At 51.2% G+C, this 20,817-nt stretch overlaps 2 protein-coding genes across 3 annotated transcripts in view; one reads left to right on the forward strand and one right to left on the reverse strand.

Moving 5' to 3' along the window:
• Nucleotides 1-6: 6 nt before the first annotated feature.
• Nucleotides 7-20,817, forward strand: part of LOC117868381 (elongation factor 1-alpha 1-like) — a 21,683-nt gene continuing 872 nt past the window's right edge. Inside the window, exons 1-9 of one of the 2 annotated variants that reach the window (XM_034754277.1) lie at nt 7-918; nt 9,805-10,152; nt 13,563-13,761; nt 15,934-16,088; nt 16,600-16,779; nt 16,874-17,170; nt 17,521-17,671; nt 17,756-18,012; nt 20,199-20,433. In XM_034754277.1, the coding sequence (XP_034610168.1) occupies nt 13,674-13,761; nt 15,934-16,088; nt 16,600-16,779; nt 16,874-17,170; nt 17,521-17,671; nt 17,756-18,012; nt 20,199-20,433 (1,363 nt within the window). In that variant the 5' untranslated portion in view covers nt 7-918; nt 9,805-10,152; nt 13,563-13,673. The remainder of the gene's footprint in view (nt 919-9,804; nt 10,153-13,562; nt 13,762-15,933; nt 16,089-16,599; nt 16,780-16,873; nt 17,171-17,520; nt 17,672-17,755; nt 18,013-20,198; nt 20,434-20,817) is intronic. The other variant, XM_034754278.1, reaches the window with a different exon arrangement.
• LOC117868380 (elongation factor 1-alpha, somatic form-like) lies at nt 4,627-8,580 on the reverse strand. The gene is made up of 7 exons (XM_034754276.1): nt 8,164-8,580; nt 7,556-7,735; nt 6,914-7,210; nt 6,283-6,433; nt 5,658-5,914; nt 5,305-5,539; nt 4,627-4,995 (listed from the first exon to the last, which is right to left on the reverse strand). Exons 1-7 carry the CDS (start codon nt 8,464-8,466, stop codon nt 4,874-4,876), a joined length of 1,545 nt encoding a protein of 514 aa, XP_034610167.1. The 5' UTR covers nt 8,467-8,580; the 3' UTR covers nt 4,627-4,873.

Genomic DNA, 20,817 nt, shown 5'->3' on the forward strand with positions numbered 1-20,817 from the left:
TTTACCCGTGCCTTACTCTGAGAACACTGCCTCATACATTGCCTTTAAATCTGGTTTGAAGCTTAATCTCTGCTTTTTCTAGATTTACTTAATCCAGCACAGTTGAATGATGGCTTGTAGCAAAAGCTGCAGTTTAAGATTCATCGGGAAGTTATAATTAGATTGAAAGTGGGGTAAGTGACCGAATTTCCCTTTTCGAAAGAGCTGGTTTTGTTTTTTGAAACCTAGTAGGGAATGTCAATTTAAAAAAAAATAAAAATCAGAAGAGAATGCAAAGTCTTCACTTGTCCCCCGCCATAGAGGCGTTTGAGTAGGTTGCTAAACTGCTCAGGGCATGAGTGAGCTTTGAGGTTTCTTCTAGTTTTACAATCCCTTTGCTGGAGTTCCAGCCAAATTTATGGTTAGCCCTCTGGCTTGGAATTCTAACTACAGAAACTGGAAGTCAGAATGTGAACTCTGGAAATAAAGTTCAGATTTTATTTACACCAGAAATGGTTAGACAGATTGTCATGGAAATGTTTTATTCACACCAAAAAGGTCAGGAAACCCCACACGTCCAGCCCAAACCCCAGAGTGAAAGTCCCATTCCCTGTGGATGCTCTTCCAGTGTGTGTTTTACTACTCATGAACCAGTCCTGGATAAGCGAGTCCAGACAGAGCTGTGATCAGACAGCTTTGGGCACTCGCTGTTGTTGGTACCTCTGAGCAAGCTGGCAAGTGGAGAAGTAGCAGGAGAATTCACTTCTTAGTAGCCTTCACTGCCGACTTTGTGACCTCGGCAGGATCACCAACCTTCTTGACAGCCTTGTCTGCCTCATGTCACAAACAGCAAAGCGACCTGCCAGAAGAGGAACGCCATTAGACTGGCCAGGCGTTCTAGGTCATGCACGGACTGCAGTGTTGGAATAACAGCTTGAAGTAAGTGTTTTGCTACCCATGCTATGGCAACTTTGAGGCTTGAGGGGGGCTGTCTGAAAACTTATTTGCAGAAGTAGATGGAGAAATGATCCCTTACTGGTTACCTTCCCCCGGCACTATACACAGGAAATCTTTGCATTCCGACAACCAAATACTAGTATTAACGTTTTTAAAAAGGGAAAGTAATCAAGAGATTTTACCAAGAGGTGGGTACTCTGAGAAACTCTCCACACACATGGGTTTGCCAGGGACCGTCGGAACGAAGGCGGCGTCTCCAGACTTGGAGTTATAGTCACATCACGAGTGAGTTGTGGTTAAATTCATATTTCAGTGCCATCCTCCAAATGGGGATGTGGCTGCATCCAGCCCACCCTGCTCTCCTGCATTGGGAGGATCTGAGCCTGATCCAGCTCTTTATTCATGCAAATAGTCCATTGGCTTTATGGGATTGGGATGGTGCCTGGACACTGGATCTAGTTGTTGTTGTAGGATGTACTGGGTACATGGGCCCACAGTGTGGGAGGACCACATTTATGTTTCAATAAATCAAAGTAAACAAGTAGTAAAAATCAGGATCTTGGATAGGGCATCCAGGTGCCACCATAAAACCAATAACAGACCTAGGATCATGAAAGAAATAGCTGTCTGGGCGATTGGGAATGGAGATTGACATTGTGCATAGAAATGTCTAAGGATTCAGGGTCTCCCTGTGGGGCTCTGGAGTCCCCTTGTCGCTTGCAGAACTGAAGTTTAATTCAGGAAAGAAGGATTTTCTCCCCCTTGGGGCTGTGAAGGTCCCCTCAGCCTGTAACTGAGTTTGCTGGGAGCGGAAAACAAAATAATAGCACCTTTTAAATGATGCTGTTGAGGTTTAAGTTCACGCCCCCATTGAAGGGAACAGCCCCATTCAACTCAATGGGGCATGACTGCAAAGAGCCCCATTTCAACAGTTAACTCTTTCCCGCTGCTGATCACCTTGGCTTGGCTGAAGCAGCCAGCTAATGTGTTTCTCCAGTGCAGGGGCTTGCTCCATGTACAGGGCTGCAAGGTTTAAATGTATAATCCTTGCCTGGTGTGAGATGTGTGATTTTTGGGGGACTGGCTGTCACATGGAACTGAACCATTCCTGACAGAATAAGTGTCCTGATTCCCAGCCAGTATCAAAATATTATTAGCTGGTTGTCTGGCCAGTTCCCACCCCAGCTCCACCCTCTGCAGGAGATCAGAACTGTCTCTAAACTCCAAGGCTTGGCCCATCTCTATGCACAATGGAAACTAGTAGGTGTGCAAATTTCTCCCCAGCCCCCCTTTCACTTGGTTCTGCCACTGTCCCTCCAGTCCTGACCTAAAGACTCCTGCCCCACATCCAGCTATGCAATTCATTTCTGGCCCACAGCACCCAGCTCTTTCAATACCCCCGTTATCCTGATCTGTACCATCTCTTACTATTGCAGTCTGACCCCTCCCATCTTCTGTCACTGCACCCCCAATCCCACCCTCTAGCGCCTACTGCTGTTCCAATCCTAGTTCTGTGTACATGGCTTTGACAAGAGAGCCAGCAAGTCAGACCTCTACGAGCAGCTGGAGCCAGGGCCACCAGGACCAACCTCCTCGTGCTTTGTGCAACCCCCGTGTTTTCAGGAGGCATTTGTAAAAGCCAATGGAGGTCCTATTGATATAGGAGACACCTGTGGGTGTTGATTGTGGTGTGAGACAGTCCCCACTAATCCTGTACAGAAATGATGGGCTCAAGGCAAAAAATTATTGGGTGGAATTCTCTGGCCTGTGTGCAGGAGGTCAGACTAGATGATCGTAATAATCTCTTCTGGCCTGGGAGTCTAGATATCTACAACTCCTAGATCAGGCACTGTGTCAAGGGACAATATACCCCCTAAACCATGCTGCTGCAGGAAGGGATTGCTTCAAAAATAACTCACATTTTAAAGAGGCAGAGAATTAAATGCCAACCTGAGTGACACTGCCTTGTGCCTCAGCACTGCAGAGACTTACCCCTGGGCTGGAAACCATGCAGAGCCATGAGGGGCAGGTCTTTTCTTGACCCTGATGCTATGCTCCAACTGAGCAAAGCTACAGGATTATCCCCCTCCCCTCTCACTAGAGGAGGCTGGTTGTGACCCCCTGAAAGCTGCTCATCACCCCCAGGTTGAGAACTCAGGCCCCTAAGGAAAAGGTGTGATGATTAGACCCTCTAACCACTGTGAGACTGGTAGTGGTCCTACCAGAATCATGGGTGCTGGAAGAAGGCAAATGGCCTCTGGGTGGGGGCAGGGGGGATTCTTAACCCAATTGCTCCTCCCCTGCTGTGAGAAATTTAGTTTTAAGAAAGAGGAGGGATGGCAGTTAGCCAGGCACTCGGCTCTGAGAGGGCCCTGTACAGCTTAATGGGGTGAAAATCACAAATACCTGCAGCACTGCACTCTTTGAAGCCCAGTGCTTAAAATTAACTGTCCCCTGAGCCCCACTGCTTGTCTAGCCCCTCTACTGCCACAGAAACAGTCAGCTGGCCAGTTGACCCTCCAGTGAGGAATATCCACTCTCATTGGTGTCCTAGAACATGTGGACTTTTAGCTGGGAACAGAGTAAAGCCCAGGGCCGAGATTTTCAAGTGACTCCAGAGGCTGCGTGTCCTACTTAAGACACAGGAAAGCCAGATTTTCCACACTGCGTGAAAGTCCGTCCCCTTTGACTTGAGCTGACTTAAGCATGCAGAAGACAGAGGCCCCCCACACTCACTTTTGATGATCTTAGCCCAAAAGTTTATGTTCAAAGAGCACATCCCACTGACCCGCAGCATTATTGGAGGAGCTGCCAATGCCTTGCTCTGCCACTAAACTGACTGGCATGCCTCAAGGGAAGCTAAGAGCGTATGTATCCCAGCCCTCTACCAACTCCCTTCCTGGAACAGCTGGTCTAGAAACTTAGGTAGCAGACAGCACTGCATTCGCCACTCACTGTGTTAGGCCTGACCCCACTAGGAATCAGAGGTGAAGCTTGAGGTTTTATTAATAGAGCTATTTAACTATATACCTGTTAGTGTAACTCACTCCCAGAGAGTGTGGTAGCTTAGGTTTCCTGAGTAAGTCACTAAAACGTTACTCTTTCCTTTGAGGTTGTAACCCTGTAAACTCTTTTCAGGGAGGCTCAGTCTTGGTCACTGCTGTAGACTGATGCCACGCCTTACCCATGATGCATTTCTCTGTGGAAGTTAGAGGCACTTTTATAATGCTTGAGAGGCTATGGAATAGCTCTAAGTTGGAGAAACAGCTTAGTTCTAAGAGAACGAACAGGCACACTTAGCATCTCGCTGAAGAGTTTTGACAGCTGCCACCTACTCTGTCAGTTTAGCCTTACATCTTTACTGTTTAAGAGAAGAGGGGCTAAGGGCTAATCAAGAATAGGGCCCTCCTGGGCCAGTTAGTGATCAAACATAGTAGACAGTCCCAGTCCCAGGGCGTGAGCAGCCCACCTTCCAGTCTCCCTGCTTAAGAGACTGAATTGTGTTGAATCTTTAAAATGGACTAGAACAAATTAGATTGCAAAGCAGCCCTGGCCGTTGGTTGTCAGCCATCTGGTTGACACAAGAACTAGATTGATAGGCTGCTCTGAAGACCAGCGTAGTGCTTACTCCTTACATTACACTCTGCAGGCGGAGAGGGACTCAGCTGAATTAGACCAAACCACTGAAGCAGAAATCCTCGTTTATTCACACCACCCGTGAGCAAGTCAAGAAAACCACCCCACATGTGCAGCCCAATAAACAAGAGAGAGAGTCCTCTCAGCTTCCTTTCCTTCGGAAGCTCTTCCAGTGTGTTTTTCTGCCCAGGAGCCAGTCCTGGATAAGTGAGTCCAGACACTGATCTGTGACTGGGGGGGGCTGGGCACCCACTGTTGGTGCCTCTGAGCACGCTGGCACGCGGCGACGTTGGAGGAGAATTCACTTCTTACTGGCCTTCACTGCTGACTTGGTGACCTTGGCAGTTCCACCAGCCTTCTTCTCAACAGCCTTGATCACCCCCACAGCCACCGTCTGCCTCATGTCACGAACAGCAAAGCGACCTGCCGGAGAAGGAACACCACTTAGACCAAGACAAAGACAGAGTAGGAGACTTCCCGGATCTTGGGAGGAGTTTCTAGGCTAGTGACAGGAGTTTGGTTTGTGGACTAATGCCTTGCAGAAGCATTTTATTACTCAAGCCAGTGAAGGGGTAGATATAAGTTTACCTCCTGTTGCTATGGAGAGCAGCTATCTAAAAGCTGAATCCTAGCATTAGTCTTCTTCAAACAGAGTTGCAGTATTAGGACATGTTCCGACAGACATTCATCAAGAGCCAGACTTGGACCAATACAAGGAATATGAAATCTTACCAAGAGGTGGGTACTCCGAGAAGCTCTCCACACACATGGGTTTGCCAGGAATCATCTGCACAATGGCAGCATCCCCAGACTTCAGTGCCTTGGGATTGTCCTCCAGCTTCTTGCCAGACCTGCGGTCGATCTTCTCCTTCAGCTCCGCAAACTTGCAGGCGATGTGAGCAGTGTGGCAATCCAGCACTGGGGAGTAGCCAGTGGCTATCTGGCCAGGGTGGTTCAGGATGATGACCTGCAGAGAAAGAAAGTGTGTGTGTGTGTGGGGGGGGAATTAAAAATCAGGTGACTAGTCACATTTCAAGGAGACTGGTGGGCAGCAATAGGGACTTTACAGATCCCTAATCATTAACCTGAGAGGTGAAGCTGCCGGCCTCCATGGGAGGGTCGTTCTTGCTGTCTCCGGCCACGTTCCCACGCCGGATGTCTTTCACAGACACGTTCTTCACGTTGAACCCAACGTTGTCACCCGGCAGTGCCTCTGCCAGAGCCTCATGGTGCATTTCTACTGACTTCACCTCCGTGGTGACGTTGGCGGGGGCAAAAGTCACAACCATGCCGGCCTTCATGAAGCCAGTCTCCACACGGCCCACTGGGACCGTTCCAATACCTGGGGAGACACGTACTGGTCAGTTTGGTGCTAATGAGCTAAAACAAGGTTACTGGGGAAGAGGAAGGAAGCTGAGATGCAACAAGCAGCGATCACCAGCTCTTTGCTTCAGCATCCTCTGTCCAGAGGCCCTATTCAGCCTTTTGGCCATTAAGGGGAAATGCAGCAATCTTGTCAGCCTAACATTGCCAAGAGACAGTGTGACTGAGTCTCCATCCCAGACAGTCGGTAGGGAGGTGTCCCCGGTCCAAGTGAGCTGCAGTTTAGGTGGAATTACATCACCTGAAATGGCAGTCACCATTTTACACATTCCTTTTTGGGAAGAGTTCTATTGTCCCAGCCCTGCTGGGAAATGCTCCCCCACTCACCGCCAATCTTGTAGACATCCTGCAGGGGCAGGCGGAGGGGTTTGTTGATGGGGCGGGAAGGAGGGATAATGGAATCCAGGGCTTCCAGCAGTGTTGTACCAGAAACGTTGCCTTCCTTCCTCGTAATGCTCCAGCCTTTGAACCAAGGCATCTGCAAGGTATGTGGGGGGGGGGGGGGGGGAAGAGAGGAGATTATTGTAATTGACAGCTGACGATTCACCTGCAGAGCTTGGGTGAACTTGGCAACAGGTCCCAAGTACTCCAGTTCCTACAGATTCTCTTTCCTCCCGCCAAAAAAGTTTAAACTAAGCAGAGGTGTATTCCTTGAGATGTGTGGGAATGAACAAGAAAGATCTAAACTTCGCCTCCATCAAGCCATGTAGGGGGCCTGCACTTTTAAGTGAAATCCTAGCTCAAGGCAGTGAGATAATGACAGTCCAATTTAGAGAAGCTCAGAGGGCCGGTGTCTTACTGCAATCCGGAGCCCAGCAGTAGTAACTTTAAGCTGAACTCATTTCAGTTTACAAACCACCCACTCTCACCACCGCTAAGCCAATGCCCGCCCCATCCCCCCAGAAGTCTCCACACCTCTCTACTAGAGAGGCCATGCAGAAACAGGTAGGCTACTCACATTGGCGCTGGCCTCCAGCATGTTGTCCCCATGCCAGCCAGAGATGGGCACGAATGCCACAGAGGCTGGGTTGTAGCCGATCTTCTTGATGTAGGTGCTCACTTCCTTGGTGATCTCCTGGTAGCGCTTGCCGCTGTAAGGGGGCTCTGTGGAGTCCATCTTGTTCACCCCAACGATGAGCTGCTTCACCCCCAGCGTGTAGGCCAGCAGGGCATGCTCCCGGGTCTGCCCGTTCTTAGAGATGCCAGCTTCAAACTCTCCAACACCGGCCGCCACAATCAGCACCGCACAGTCAGCCTGGAGAGGGAAACGAGCCATGAGAACAAGTTCATACTGGGAACGAGGGGACCAGTAGGGATGTGACAGACCTAGGTACCCTACAGATAAAGGAGATCCTCTCCCCCCAAAAACCCAGTTTCCCTCAGGAGGGACTGGCAGCCCTTCCCGATATAGGCCTAAAAGCTGCACCACCACCCCACACCTACAGCCCAATGCATCTAGTGGCAATGTTATTCCTTGCAATGCTAAGGTCACAAGACTAGTTTGCAGTTAAATTAGGGCTTTATTGGGATGCCACAAAGCATAGCCGCAAACCCAGTATAATCAAACTCTTCACAGGGGTTTGCCTGCCCCAGCCCGTACCTGCGAGGTGCCGGTGATCATGTTCTTGATGAAGTCTCGGTGGCCAGGGGCATCGATGATGGTGATGTAGTACTTGGTGGTCTCAAACTTCCACAGGGAGATGTCAATGGTGATCCCACGCTCCCGCTCGGCCTTCAGTTTATCCAGCACCCAGGCGTATTTGAAGGAGCCCTTCCCCATCTGCGTGGAAGGAGACGGACACCAGTTAGAGCAGTGCAGGCCCACTGCCATTGGGGAAACAGGCACAAGCCAGGGACAATCCCTCCCAGCTGGGCGTGAAATGCAGCAGTGGGGGTGTGAATATTTGAAGCACATTCCCCCTGCCTGGAAGGAGATGCCTGCCCCAGCGGTGACTATTCACAGTACAGGGAACCCAGAGGTCGGCGAATGGTCCCTGCTCTAGGGTAGGTGGGGGGCAGGCATGGGGCAGTGTTTACCCCCCCCCCCCCATTGTAAGCTCCTAGCGTTAAAGGGTTACATTGCAGCCTGAGAAAGGGCCCAATTCCCCAACCCCCACAGGGCCCAACACCTTTGGGGAGGTCAAGGGGGTCCTAGAGGCCGCTGGGGTCATGGGAGGGGGGTGCAGGTGAGTCAGAAATGCCCCCCACCTCGGCCGCCTCCTTCTCGAACTTCTCGATGGTTCGCTTGTCGATGCCCCCGCACTTGTAGATGAGGTGCCCGGTGGTGGTGGATTTCCCCGAGTCCACGTGGCCGATCACCACGATGTTGATGTGGGTTTTCTCCTTGCCCATGGTGCCGGTGGGAGCGCGAGCGTGACCTGCAGGACAGACCCCCGGGGCAGAGTTACCGCAGAGCGATTCACGCCGAGCCGCTCCGGTGTGACTCCGGAGTAACAAGCCAGCGTCACACGGGGGCAAACACAGCAGAACACGCCCTGCAGCCAAACACATTGTTAGGGGCTCCGATCCCCCGGGCCAGAACCGGAGCCCAGCCCTCCCGCTTCATTCACACCAGCCAATTCGGATCGAGCGATCGCTCCCAGCCCACGCCCTAGCGAGCTGCCTTAGAGCAGTGCGGACTATGCGCCCCCGAGAGCCCCCCAAAACCCCGCTCACCTCCAGTCACGTTCCCCTGATCCGTCTTCAAACAGCAGCCACTAGGCCGGCCGCCCGGGGCTTTTAAAGAGCCCGCGGGGGAGGAGCCGAGCGCCCGGCCCGGAGCCGCAGAAAGCGGCCCCATTGAGGCGGCCTCGCCCCACCCATTGAGAGGGATTGATTCAATTAGACTCCAGTACCTGGCCGGGCCCCTGCGGCGGGGGGCACTACAGACAGGGATCCCCCCCCATTCTGGGCCAGAACCGGACCCCTTCCCAGCACCCCCCCTTCCCCAGGCTCTGGGGGAATCGGGCTCTCGGAGCTGCAGGGCTTGGGCCCCTGTCTGCGGAGCCAAACACGGGGAGGGTTTGGCAGGTGTGTAAACCCTCCCCACGCCCTCCCCATCCACCTGGCCCTGGCAATGACGCTCCAGCCCTGCCGAAATCAGCCCTGCTCTTCTCTGCTGCCCCAACCCATCTCTGGCTAGTCCAGCTCTTGGGGACATCCCCCCCCCCCTCACAGCTCTGCCAATGCTCCCCCACTCATGACCCCCACCAGCAGCTGCAATTCCAGTGCTGACCCAGTTCCCGCTTCCCATGGGTCTGCTGTGCTGGTGCACACTCCTCTCCACTTGCAGGACCCCTGCCCTTGCTGTTCACTCCTAGGCACCTGATTATATTGGCCTGATTTTCAGAGATCTGGGCACTCAAAGCTCTCATAAATAATTAATATCTAGTTCTTATAGCACGTTTCATCCATAGCTCTCAAAGCACTTTGCAAAGGAGATCAGTACCATTACCCCCCGCCCCCATTACAGATGGGGAAACTGAGGCCCAACGCAAGGTAATGACTTGTCTAAGGTCACCCAACAGGCTAGTGTAACAGTCAGTATCCACTAGACAACCCTGTCTCCATTGTGTACTGGGGGGCTATTGGTACTCAGTGACTCTGACCTTGAGGAATTCAGGCTTAAACATATTGCCCTACATGCGAATGAGCCCAGAACACTGGGCGAGCGGGTCAAAAAAATCAACCAGACTAAACCAAGAGTAAAATCTCCGAACACTGACACTTTTCAGAAGCGATTCCTTTCCCCTCCCACCCAGCACATTGTGCCTCTGGAAGAATTAACGGCAAGAAATTTTATTTCATTTCTTCAGCCTAGTTTCCTTTTTAGATTTGTTTTATTCCCAGCGCTACAGTGAGGAGTGAGAGAAAAGACTGGCTCGGGGGCTGGAAATGAGCAGATGCTGGAATATGTGTGTCTAGGATCGCCCCACAACCTAAGGCTTCAGGATCTCCACGTGGAGTTTTGAGGTCTTCTCCCCCGCAATGTTTTCTGGAGAATCCAAGTTTCAAATTAAACAAAGGTCCCTTCAGCCTGTGATTGAGCCAGAGGTCTTGGAAGACACTCAGAGAAGTGTGAAATGCCCCATTCACCTCCACTGGGTATGAACTTTCTCACCTAAATAGCATCATCCAGAAGTGGCAGCAGAGTTAACTCCTTCCGTGCTGGTCACCTCGCTAATGTGCAGCTCCAGGGTGAGTACATTCCTGCCTAATGCATTTTTCTATGGGAAGGCTGCAAGGTGAAAAGCTGTAAGTGCCTGGCTGTTCCATGAGCGATTTGATTTTGGGGATTTCAGCCCGGCACTGCCCCTTGCCCCTCCCCAGGGGACAGCAAAGCCCTAGTTTTGTGCAGGGTGGGGGTTCCCTAGCCAATATTAAACCACTGTTGTGCCATTGTTTACGCTATTAACAGGCTACCTAGCCAGTCTCCCTCACTCTCCCCCATTGTCCCCCTGCTCCGAGTCCCCCCTCTGCACACACACCCTCTTTTTGCCTCACAGTATCTCAGATCCCAGCTGGGTGGGACCTAACCTTTGGGTTAGTGGTTTGAGTCTGGCTCAGGGCAGTGGCAGACATAAGCTTTGTGGCTGTACAGTGACTTTGGAATGGGTTCTGTGAAATGTGCTGTCCGGGGGTCTCGGTACATTTCTCAGCAGACAGGGACCCGTATCGCAGTTCACCTCCTCCCTCTTCAGAGGGGCCAATGACTGAATGGGCCATGGAGAGAAAAAGATGATCGGGTGCCTGGGATTCGCCAGACCCTGCTCTGCCACAGAACTCCGGTGTGACCTTGGGCAAGTCACATCGTTTCTCGCTGCCTCAGTTCCCCGCCTGCCCAACGGCATGACAGCAGTTCTCAGATACTACAAAAATGGGAGCCATACAAGTGCCTAATATAGATGGCTAGAGGCCAAGCCTGAAGTGTGGGGAAGCTTGCCTGGCCATTGTTCTGCCCGTGCTGGAGATAAACAGGACTTCAGTCTCTGCTCCTAATTTTTACAGGGGTATATGGTAAAGGATACATGCAGGGCTCTCGTCAGTCTCCTCCCCATCTCTGACCTGGCCCCTCACTTCCCCCACTGTCAGTGGCAATGTGGGTTGGCTGTGTGTCTCCTTGGATGCAGAGGGCCCTGTGCAACAGCACAGTTCAGCTGTCTTGCCACTGGTTCCAGAGGGCTGCACTTCTGGCCCCAGCTCTACCTTCACTTTCAAATCAAAGAGTGGGGTTGGGTGATGTGAAGAGATGACTCCTCACACCCACCAATCCGCCTCCGAGAGGAGAATGGCAGGGGGGCTGTGCACTGTGGTTGATGGCACTGGACTAGACATTGGAGTGAATTCACGTCACATGGATGTTGCTCAGTGACGCTTGGAGATCTCATTTAAACGGCTTCAGGTTTATGACCCAAGGGGTTAAAAGCCACAGCACTTCCTTGGCCAGGGAGTGCCTGCAAAGTGACTGTGGGCAGGGGCTGGTTCATTTCAACAAGGCTTTGTTCATGAGTGGTGGGGAGAGGTGCATGCAGGGTTGTGAAAAGCAAGGAATGGGCTCTATTTGAAGCTAATCTCCCCCTTTGATGCGATTAGAGAGTTTATCAGCCCTTCTCTTGCTTCCCCACTGCCACTAGCAACCACTCTCCCCTATCTCTCTCAAGCAGACCACTGGAGCCCCCCTGCAATGTCTCTCTCTAATGTATAGCAATTGCCAGAGCAACTGTGTGTGTGTGTGTGTGTGTGTGAGACGTAGGGAAGAGATTAATCTTCCCCCAGCAACTCCAGGCTTTGGGATACCCCCTGCAGCGCTGCTAAAGAGGACGATGCCTTCTCCACATTCAGGGGTCACTCTGTTTGTTGAGTTAGGCCTGGGAGCAGCCTCCTGGTACCGACTGGGATCTAGGCTCAGATTGCTGCTAGAATATCTCTGTATAATGGGCCAAATCTGAACCTCATGGCACCTGGCTACAGGCCCAGATTTATGAGTATTTGGGTCCAAGCACTGGTTCTGCCCATCACAGAGATAAAACATTGGGATTTGGTCCCATCTTGAACAACACCTGATCACTGGGGCTGGAGCGAGCCACTTGTCTGACATGAGCCACTGACGGCCGGCTCCAGGCACCAGCTTGGCAAGCTGGTGCTTGGGGCGGCCACTCCGGACAGAGGCAGCAGGTCCAGCTATTCGGTGGCAATTCGGCGGATGGTCCCTCACTCCCGCTAGGAGTGAAGGACCTTCCACCGAATTGCTGCCGCAGATCGCGATCGCAGCTTTTTTTTTTTTTTTTTGACTGCTTGGGGCGGCCAAAACCCTGGAGCCGGCCCTGGCCACTGAATGGCCATGGTAACAAAATTCAGGAACTACTGGAATGCTGGAGTCACACCATCAACCTACAGGGAAAGAGCCCTGGGCCGCAATCAACCCCCTGGTATTGCCTGGTATTGCTCACAGTGGCTCCAGTTTTGACCTGTGGGTGGCCAAGCTGGTGTTGTGAGGCCAGGACAGGGATGGGCAAAGGCATTTTTATGTCAAGCATCTTAGCAAAATCATAAGAACATAAGAAAGGCCAGACTGGGTCAGACTAAAGATCCATCTAGCCCAGTATCCTGTCTTCCGACATTGGCCAATACCAGGTGCGCCAGAGGGAATGAACAGATCAGGGAATCAGCAAGTGATCTATCCACTGTTGCCCATTCCCAGCAATCTTCTAATGAGATATTGGTATTTCTCCAGGTATTGGCTAATTGCTGCTGTATAGTCTACAGAAAGTGCCACGTGCTAGGAAAGTAAGTTTCTATCTGAAACTGGCAGGAGAGTTGAGAGTATATTTACCCACACTGGAAGTTGGCCAGGACACCAGGGTTAAAAATGGGGGAAAGTTTTCATCCATAGATCTCAAAGCACTTTAAAAAGGTGGTCAATATCTTTATTCCAGTGTTACAGATGGGGAAACCGAGGCACAGAGAAGCGGTGACTTGCCCAACCAGGCCCCTCATTCTCTTTCTTTCCATATGGGATCACTTCTCCCAAACTCACAACCACCCAGTCCAAAATGAGGCACTGTAAGTGGCAATATATCTAGCATTTGCCCCCACTTGTTTAACGATGGCAATTTAGCGATTGTTTTAGTACTTTCTTAAAGGGAAGAGCACCCCCTACTGGAACACTGGCACCTCTGTGTTCATAGAAGGTTTCCTATCCATATACAGAGCACACACCTCTCTGCTGAGCTGGTATAAAATCTGTGACAAGTCTAGCCAAAGGGGAAATAGCTGCAAACTAATAGCACCTCTGGAGCCAGTTATAAGTGGTCAGTAATAAAGCAAGCCTGTTCTCTGGAGTAACACTATGATATGTTTCCTAACACTGCTTGGCAACTGATTTCAGTGTTATGTGTCTGCCAATGACTATGAAAAAGTGTCTGATGAAGTGGGCATTCACCCCGAAAGCTTATGCTCCAATACTTCTGTTAGTCTTAAAGGTGCCACAGGACCCTCTGTTGCTTTTTACAGATTCAGACTAACACGGCTCCCCCTCTGATACTCTGCCTAACACAATTAGTGCTAAGGGACTAAACTTAATTTCCCTGTATCTGTCTCTTTCACAGCTAGCGTCAGATCACACTGGGTCCTACATGAAGCAGAGGCCTTCATACTTCCTGCCAAGATCATGAAAACTACACTACCTCCACTGAGGGCCCTGGAGAACTGAAGGCCCCATGGAACAGCAGCTGGCTGTGTTAGCAGTGATCTCATGCTTGGAGGAACAATACAAAGCTCAGCGAGTTAGGGCCCAGATCCTCAAAGGTATTTAGATGGTTCATGGCTATTAGGAGTGAGGCACCTAAATACCTTTGTGAATCTGAGCCTAGGTGTGTATGTGTTTATTGTTATTCTATAGCCTTTATTAGTCTGAGTTTATTTATGATCATGGCTAACTACTTATAGATCTTTGCGTATGTAGAATGGGAAAGACATGCCAAGCCACTACAAAGAATCCCTGGCCTGAAGTCAAAGGGCCCAGTCCGGCAGCCCTTATTCACAAGAAGCCCACTGGCCTTGACCCTGCAAGCTGCTCCATGCAAGCAGACACTCCAGCACCCCTAGGGAACAGCTTTCAGAAGCAGGTTCACGGGGCTTCTCAAATAAGTAAGAACTGAAATAGGGGGGCCCTCTGCATAGGCAGGCCCCTGTGAAGACCCAATAAAGTCAATGGTGCCCTCTGGGATGCATGGATGAGTTTGCAGGATCAAGTATCAGAGGGGTAGCCGTGTTAGTCTGAATCTGTAAAAAGCAACAGAGGGTCCTGTGGCACCTTTTAAGACTAACAGATGCTCCCAATACTTCTGTTAGTCTTAAAGGTGCCACAGGACCCTCTGTTGCTTTTTGCAGGATCAGGGTCTGAAGCTATTTATTACACCCCATTCTTTCTCCTTCTTTCTCTATTGATTTATCTCTGTTGATTTCTTCACCTATCTGAGTCCTTAATGGCCTGTTATTATTCTGGAATATTCTTTATTATTATAATTTATTTGTATTTATTTATATAACCATAGCTATTTACTATTCTTCCTCATTTTCTCATCCTCTCTCTTTATTACCCTATATTGATTAGACCCCCATCATGTATCTTTCTCTGGCTTTACAGACGAGTCAGGCTCTGTTGATTTCAGCCCTGACTGTGCTCCCATTAGCCTTTATCTCCGTTAATTGGTATTCAACCCTCTGCTGATCGTTTATTCACCTCTCAGCCCCTCCCCAAACCCGGGGCCCCCTGCTGGCTCCCTAGCACCCTGACAGTAGGTGAAGGGGAGGGATCTGCCTTGTTTATCCCTTCCACGTGTTGTTAATCTGCCTTGTTTATCCCTTCCACGTGTTTCTCTCCATGTGGCTCCAAGGGGGCGTAGCTAACCAGCCCGGAGTCAATGATTGGTGCTGGGCATTCGGAAGGGGCGTGGTCAGGTTGGTACCCGCTCCCGGGCCAGGTTTAAATGGACTGGGAGGGGCCGCTTGAGTAGCGTAGCTGCTGTTCTCCCTGGGCTGTGACTCAGGTAAGTACCGGCCTTGTAGGGGTTGTGTCTCTGCTGTGCTTGGGGCTCATAGCTGGGCTTGTCTATGTCCAGTTCTGAGCTCCCCTGGGCTTTTTCCTCCTCCATGGGCTAGAGATGGGAGATTTCCACCCTCCCATGGGTGGGGAGGGGAAAGTACCTGCTACGATGCCTCTGGCAGGAGGGTGCTTTCTTCCCAGACCTAGTAGTCGGTCTGGGCTAGGAACAGGCTAATTGTGGCCTGACACCTGCTCATTGACTTCCTGAGTGAGGGACTACAGCTGTTCCCTTCACCCCTCCCCTCTTAGCTCTCCTGTACTGGCAGGGCCCAGAGCTCAGCCAGGGGCCCTCCCACAATGATGCAGGTGCTGTGAATTGGGCTGAAGGGCAGTCACAGGAGGCTACTGTTCTTGCAGGATCGCTTGCTAGATGGCATTCTGTGCTGGCTACTTGGCAGTTCAGAGGGCCTGGTTGCTGCTGGGTAGGGTGACCAGATGTTCCTATTTTATAGGGACAGCCCTGATTTGGGGGTCTCTTTCCTATATAGGCTTCTATTACCCACCCACATACACACACCTCTGAATGGTCACCCTACTGCTGGGGGGGTGTGTGTGTGTGTGATACAACTTCCTCCAGGAGCTGTCTTGTAGCCAACAATGCTCAGGCGGCCTGGTCAGTGATCAAAAACTCTCCTAGCCTAATTGCTTCTGGTACCTATGTTTGTGGGGACCAGTGACCTCCAAGCAACTCTGCTCACTCTACCTTCCCTGTTCAGTTAGAAACCTGGTCCCCAATTAAACCTGTACTTGGCAATAAAACTACATCCTTACTAGCTTGAGGTGGCTCTGGGTGGGACAGAGCTGAGCATGTTCCTGAGGGGAGAGGGGCTATGTGGGGGCAAGGAGCCTGTCTAAAGCCCTCTCTGTCATAGAAACCAGCACCATGGGGAAAGAGAAAACCCACATCAACATCGTGGTGATCGGCCATGTGGACTCCGGGAAATCCACCACCACCGGGCACCTCATCTATAAGTGCGGGGGCATCGACAAGAGAACCATCGAGAAGTTCGAAAAGGAGGCGGCTGAGGTTGGGACAATGGTGCCAAGCAGACTGGCTCAGGAGTGCCTTTAACTCACGCTAAGGGGTTGTGTGGAGTTGCTGTCAGATGTGTGGCTCGGTCACTGCATACGTTGTGACTCTTAAAGCCATGAAATCTAAACCTCTGAGTTTGGGGATGGAGGGGTGCCATGTTTTTGGGGTGCACTAGCACATCTGCCACTCCAAGGCGCTGGCTACACTAAGGAAGCTTGCACCAGTGTAACTAGTCTGATAGAGACACTTAGGGTAAATGTGTCTCTAACATTCCCTTTTGCAAGGCCCCTGCCACCAAATTGTATAACTATCAATGGAATCGTTGACTGTAGACTGGGGAGGGGTCTGACGACAATTGTTTGTTAATGGCCATTCTGAATCCCACTTGTAAACAGCACCCCAGTTAAAGCAATCTTATGTTGAGGGGAAGATGGGAGCTGTTCCCTAGTGACTACTTGTGCCCACCCCTAAACACCTAGTGTAACTGGTGCCCCCTCCCTCACAGATGGGTAAGGGATCCTTCAAATACGCCTGGGTGCTGGATAAGCTGAAGGCCGAGCGGGAGCGTGGAATCACCATTGACATCTCCCTGTGGAAGTTCGAGACCACCAAGTACTACATCACCATCATCGATGCCCCTGGCCACCGAGACTTCATCAAGAACATGATCACCGGCACCTCTCAGGTACGGACTGGCCCTGCTCAGGCTGAAGGTGATGGGGTGCCTAAGCAGCTAGATCTGTGGCATGCTCTTATATTGTGTCCCCTCCCGACCCCAGGCTGACTGTGCGGTGCTGATTGTGGCGGCCGGTGTGGGAGAGTTTGAAGCTGGCATCTCTAAGAACGGGCAGACCCGGGAGCATGCCCTGCTGGCCTACACGCTGGGGGTGAAGCAGCTCATCGTTGGGGTGAACAAGATGGACTCCACAGAGCCCCCTTACAGTGGCAAGCGCTACCAGGAGATCACCAAGGAAGTGAGCACCTACATCAAGAAGATCGGCTACAACCCAGCGTCTGTGGCTTTCGTGCCCATCTCTGGTTGGCATGGGGACAACATGCTGGAGGCCAGCGCCAATGTGAGTAGCATCCCTGTTTCTGTATGCCTCATGGAGGCCAGATCTGAGTGCCGGGATGGAATGATGGGCTGGGGAAGCTGCACAGAACCTATGGGCATGGGAGAATGTATGGGGGAACCCCACTTTCAGCCAGGGATCTAAGTGGAGCATGGTTGGGATCTGGGGCTCACATAGCTTTATTTCTTCAGGGTACATTCAATATTAACTTCCAGATTTTCTCTTCTCCTCCCCCTCCCCTCCCCCCCACTGGGAGAGGCAGTTTAGAGCAGGGTGGGCACAAATACCTCCTAGGAGACACCTGGCACTCTCAGGCCCTGCCTAGCTTCAGCCCTGCCTCCTGTCTGTTGTAGATGCCTTGGTTCAAAGGCTGGAAGATCACTAGGAAGGATGGGAATGCTGCAGGCACCACTCTCATGGAAGCTCTCGATTCCATTATCCCTCCTTCCCGCCCAACTAACAAGCCCCTCCGTCTGCCCCTGCAGGATGTCTACAAGATTGGTGGTGAGTGTGGTAGGGAGGTGCTCACTGGGCATGGTAGCTCCTTGTCTAGGCCACCCAACTGATGCCACTGTCTCCATTCCCCAGGAATCGGAACGGTCCCAGTGGGCCGCGTGGAGACTGGCTTCATGAAGGCCGGCATGGTTGTGACTTTTGCCCCCACCAATATTACCACGGAGGTGAAGTCGGTGGAAATGCACCACGAGGCTCTGGCAGAGGCGCTGCCGGGTGACAACGTTGGGTTCAACGTGAAGAACGTGTCTGTGAAAGACATCCGGCGCGGGAACGTGGCCGGAGACAGCAAGAACGACCCTCCCATGGAGGCCGGCAGCTTCACCTCTCAGGTCAGGGATGTGAAAACAACAGGACTCGAGTGATTTGGAGTCAGTCCTGGGTGGAAGGTCATAGGAGGCTGTACCTCCTGCTAGGCCAGTCTGCAAAGAAGCACTGAGCTTTCCAAGGCTACCATATGCCTGTACAATTGCTTCCTCCACTCTATTGGCATGGCGGTGTTTGCCATGGCAGCTGAGTGGAAGAGAGGACAAACTGCTCTCCCAGCCTGCACAAGAGTAATTGGTGCCATACCCTTGGGTCAAATTAGCAAATAATCCCCCTGCCCCCTTTTTCCTGTGAACTGAAAAGGGAAGGTGGGTGGTTTGGTTTTGTGTGTATCGCTTGCCCCTAAGTTTATTCTCTTCCACCCTGCCCTGCAGGACCTTGCACCAGTAACCACATAACCACTAGCTCTTCTCCTTCCCACCCCATATCCATTTTGCCACTATATCATTGGTGCCATTCGTCTTGTAGTGCCAGCACACCTTCATGGCAGGAGGCTTCTGAACAATGGCTTTCTACCTGTAGCTGCTAAAAAGTCCAAGAACCATCTGAAGTTGGCTAGAGCTATTACTGGCAGCTGCTCTCCCTCTAACACTGTTCTCTGCATGGTGGCTACCCCTAACAAACAGATTGCTTTGAGAGGGACACCCGGAGAAGGCCTGCTGTGACAATTGGTCATGTTAAGAACAGTTACTGTAGGACCCATAGACTTTAAGGTCAGAAGGGACCAATATGATCGTCTAGTCTGATCTCCTGCACAACGCAGGACACAGAATCTCACCCACCCACTCCTGCAACCAGGGCCGGCTCCAGGGTTTTGGCCGCCCCAAGCAGCCAAAAAAAGTCGCGATCTGCGGCTGCAATTTTGTGGGAGGTCCTTCACTCCAAGCGGGAGTGAGGGACCGTCTGCCAAATTGCTGCCGAATACCTGGACGTGCTGCCCCTGTCCGGAGCAGTTGCCCCAAGCACCTGCTTGCCAGGCTGGTGCCTGGAGCCGGCCCTGCCTGCAACAAACCCCTGACCTATGTCTGAGCTACTGAAGTCCTCAAATCATGGTTTAAAGACTTCAAGGTGCAGAGAATCCTCCAGCAAGTGACCCATGCCCCACGCTGCAGAGGAAGGCAAAAACCCCTCAGGGCCTCTGCCAATCTGCCCTAGAGGAAAATTCCTTCCTGACACCAAATATGGTGATCAGCTAAACCCTGAGCATGTGGGCAAGACTTGCCAGCCAGGCACCCAGGAAAGAATTCTCTGTAGTAACTTAGATCCCATCCCAGGCCACTGGTCATATTTACAGCTAATAGACAAAGTTCAATCAATTAATTGCCAAAATTAGGCTATTCCATCGTACCATCCCCTCCATAAACTTAGACTTGAAGCAAGATATGTCTTTTGCCCCCATGGCTTCCCTTGGAAGGCTGTTCAGAACTTTGAACCACCAGAGGAGTGAAACCTTCATCTAATTTCAAGTCAGAACTTCCTGATGGCCAGTTTATACCCATTTGTTGTATCCACATTTGTACTGAGCTTAAATAATTCCTCTCCCTCCCTGGTATTTATCCCTCTGATATGAGATCTATATCTATATAAAATCTGCCTTCTTTAGCTTAGGCTAAACAAGCTAAGCTCCTTGAGTCTCCTTTCATAAGACAGGTTTTCCGTTCCTCAGATCATCCTAGTAGCCCTTCTCTGTACTTGTTCCAGTTTGAATTCATCCTTCTTAAACATGGGAGACTAGAACTGCACACGGTATTCCAGATGAGGTCTCACCAGTGCCTTGTAGAACGGTACTAACACTTTCTTATCTCTACTGGAAATACCCCCCCCCCCCAATGCATCCCAAGACCACATTAGCTTTTTATCTATTCCTCTCCAATTGTACCAGGTGGACTGTAACCTTTTCTGGACAGGGCCAAGCTTCTCACAGTTCAAGTTTGCTACCACTAGGTAATGTGGATATTCATCTTCTCAGCCCTGGGAAGCTAGATGGTGCCTGTGCCAACAGAACTAGGCCTGCAAAAATCAAGGTGAATTGGTCCTGTCACTTAACTACACCAGATTCTAAGATGGCTTCTAAAAAGCTTAATCCTGGTGGGGAGGGCTATGCAGGGATCTAAGGGCTTCCTCAAGAACAAATAAGCAGGAGAATGTTCTGCTGCTCATTCAGGCTTCCTAACCATTTCCTCCCATGCAGGTCATCATCCTGAACCACCCGGGCAAGATCGCCGCTGGCTATTCCCCAGTGCTGGATTGCCACACTGCTCACATCGCCTGCAAGTTTGCGGAGCTGAAGGAGAAGATCGACCGCAGGTCTGGCAAGAAGCTGGAGGACCATCCCAAGGCACTGAAGTCTGGGGATGCTGCCATTGTGCAGATGATTCCTGGCAAACCCATGTGTGTGGAGAGCTTCTCGGAGTACCCACCTCTTGGTAAGACTATAATGGATGGGGTAAAGTAGGTACTGCCCTCTAGCACTGGTACATCTGCCTTAGAACCAGGTAACTAACTTGCTGTGACCAATCTAGATCACAGGCCACTTACTATTGCTAATGTCTAATCTACTTGAACTGACCTGGGTCCTGGCTCTGCAGGGAACAATAGCCGCCAGTAAAAGTGCTGGCCTCTGACTTCGTGGGAATCTGTTGGGGAAACCAGCATAACACAAGAACTAGGGGTCACCAAATGAAATTGATAGATAGCAGGTTAAAACAAAAAAGCATGTGTGAGGTTTGTGGGTTTATTTCTTTTCTCTTCCCCTCCCCCCCCCCCCTCCCCCCCCCCCCCCCCCCCCCCCACCCCCCCAGCCCCCCCCC

The sequence above is a fragment of the Trachemys scripta genome, chromosome 20 (genome assembly GCF_013100865.1).
Source record: "Trachemys scripta elegans isolate TJP31775 chromosome 20, CAS_Tse_1.0, whole genome shotgun sequence".
Classification (NCBI taxonomy): Eukaryota; Metazoa; Chordata; order Testudines; family Emydidae; genus Trachemys; species Trachemys scripta.

Excerpts from the sequence above, each read along its gene's own strand:
- LOC117868380 (XM_034754276.1), bottom strand. The coding sequence starts at position 8,466 with ATGTGTTTGGCTGCAGGGCGTGTTCTGCTGTGTTTGCCCCCGTGTGAC. Across the intron at positions 7,211-7,555 it reads TGATCACCGGCACCTCGCAG|GCTGACTGTGCGGTGCTGAT; the intron begins GTACGGGCTGGG and ends TTCCCTCTCCAG. Across the intron at positions 4,996-5,304 it reads CTCGGAGTACCCACCTCTTG|GTCGCTTTGCTGTTCGTGAC; the intron begins GTAAGATTTCAT and ends CTTCTCCGGCAG.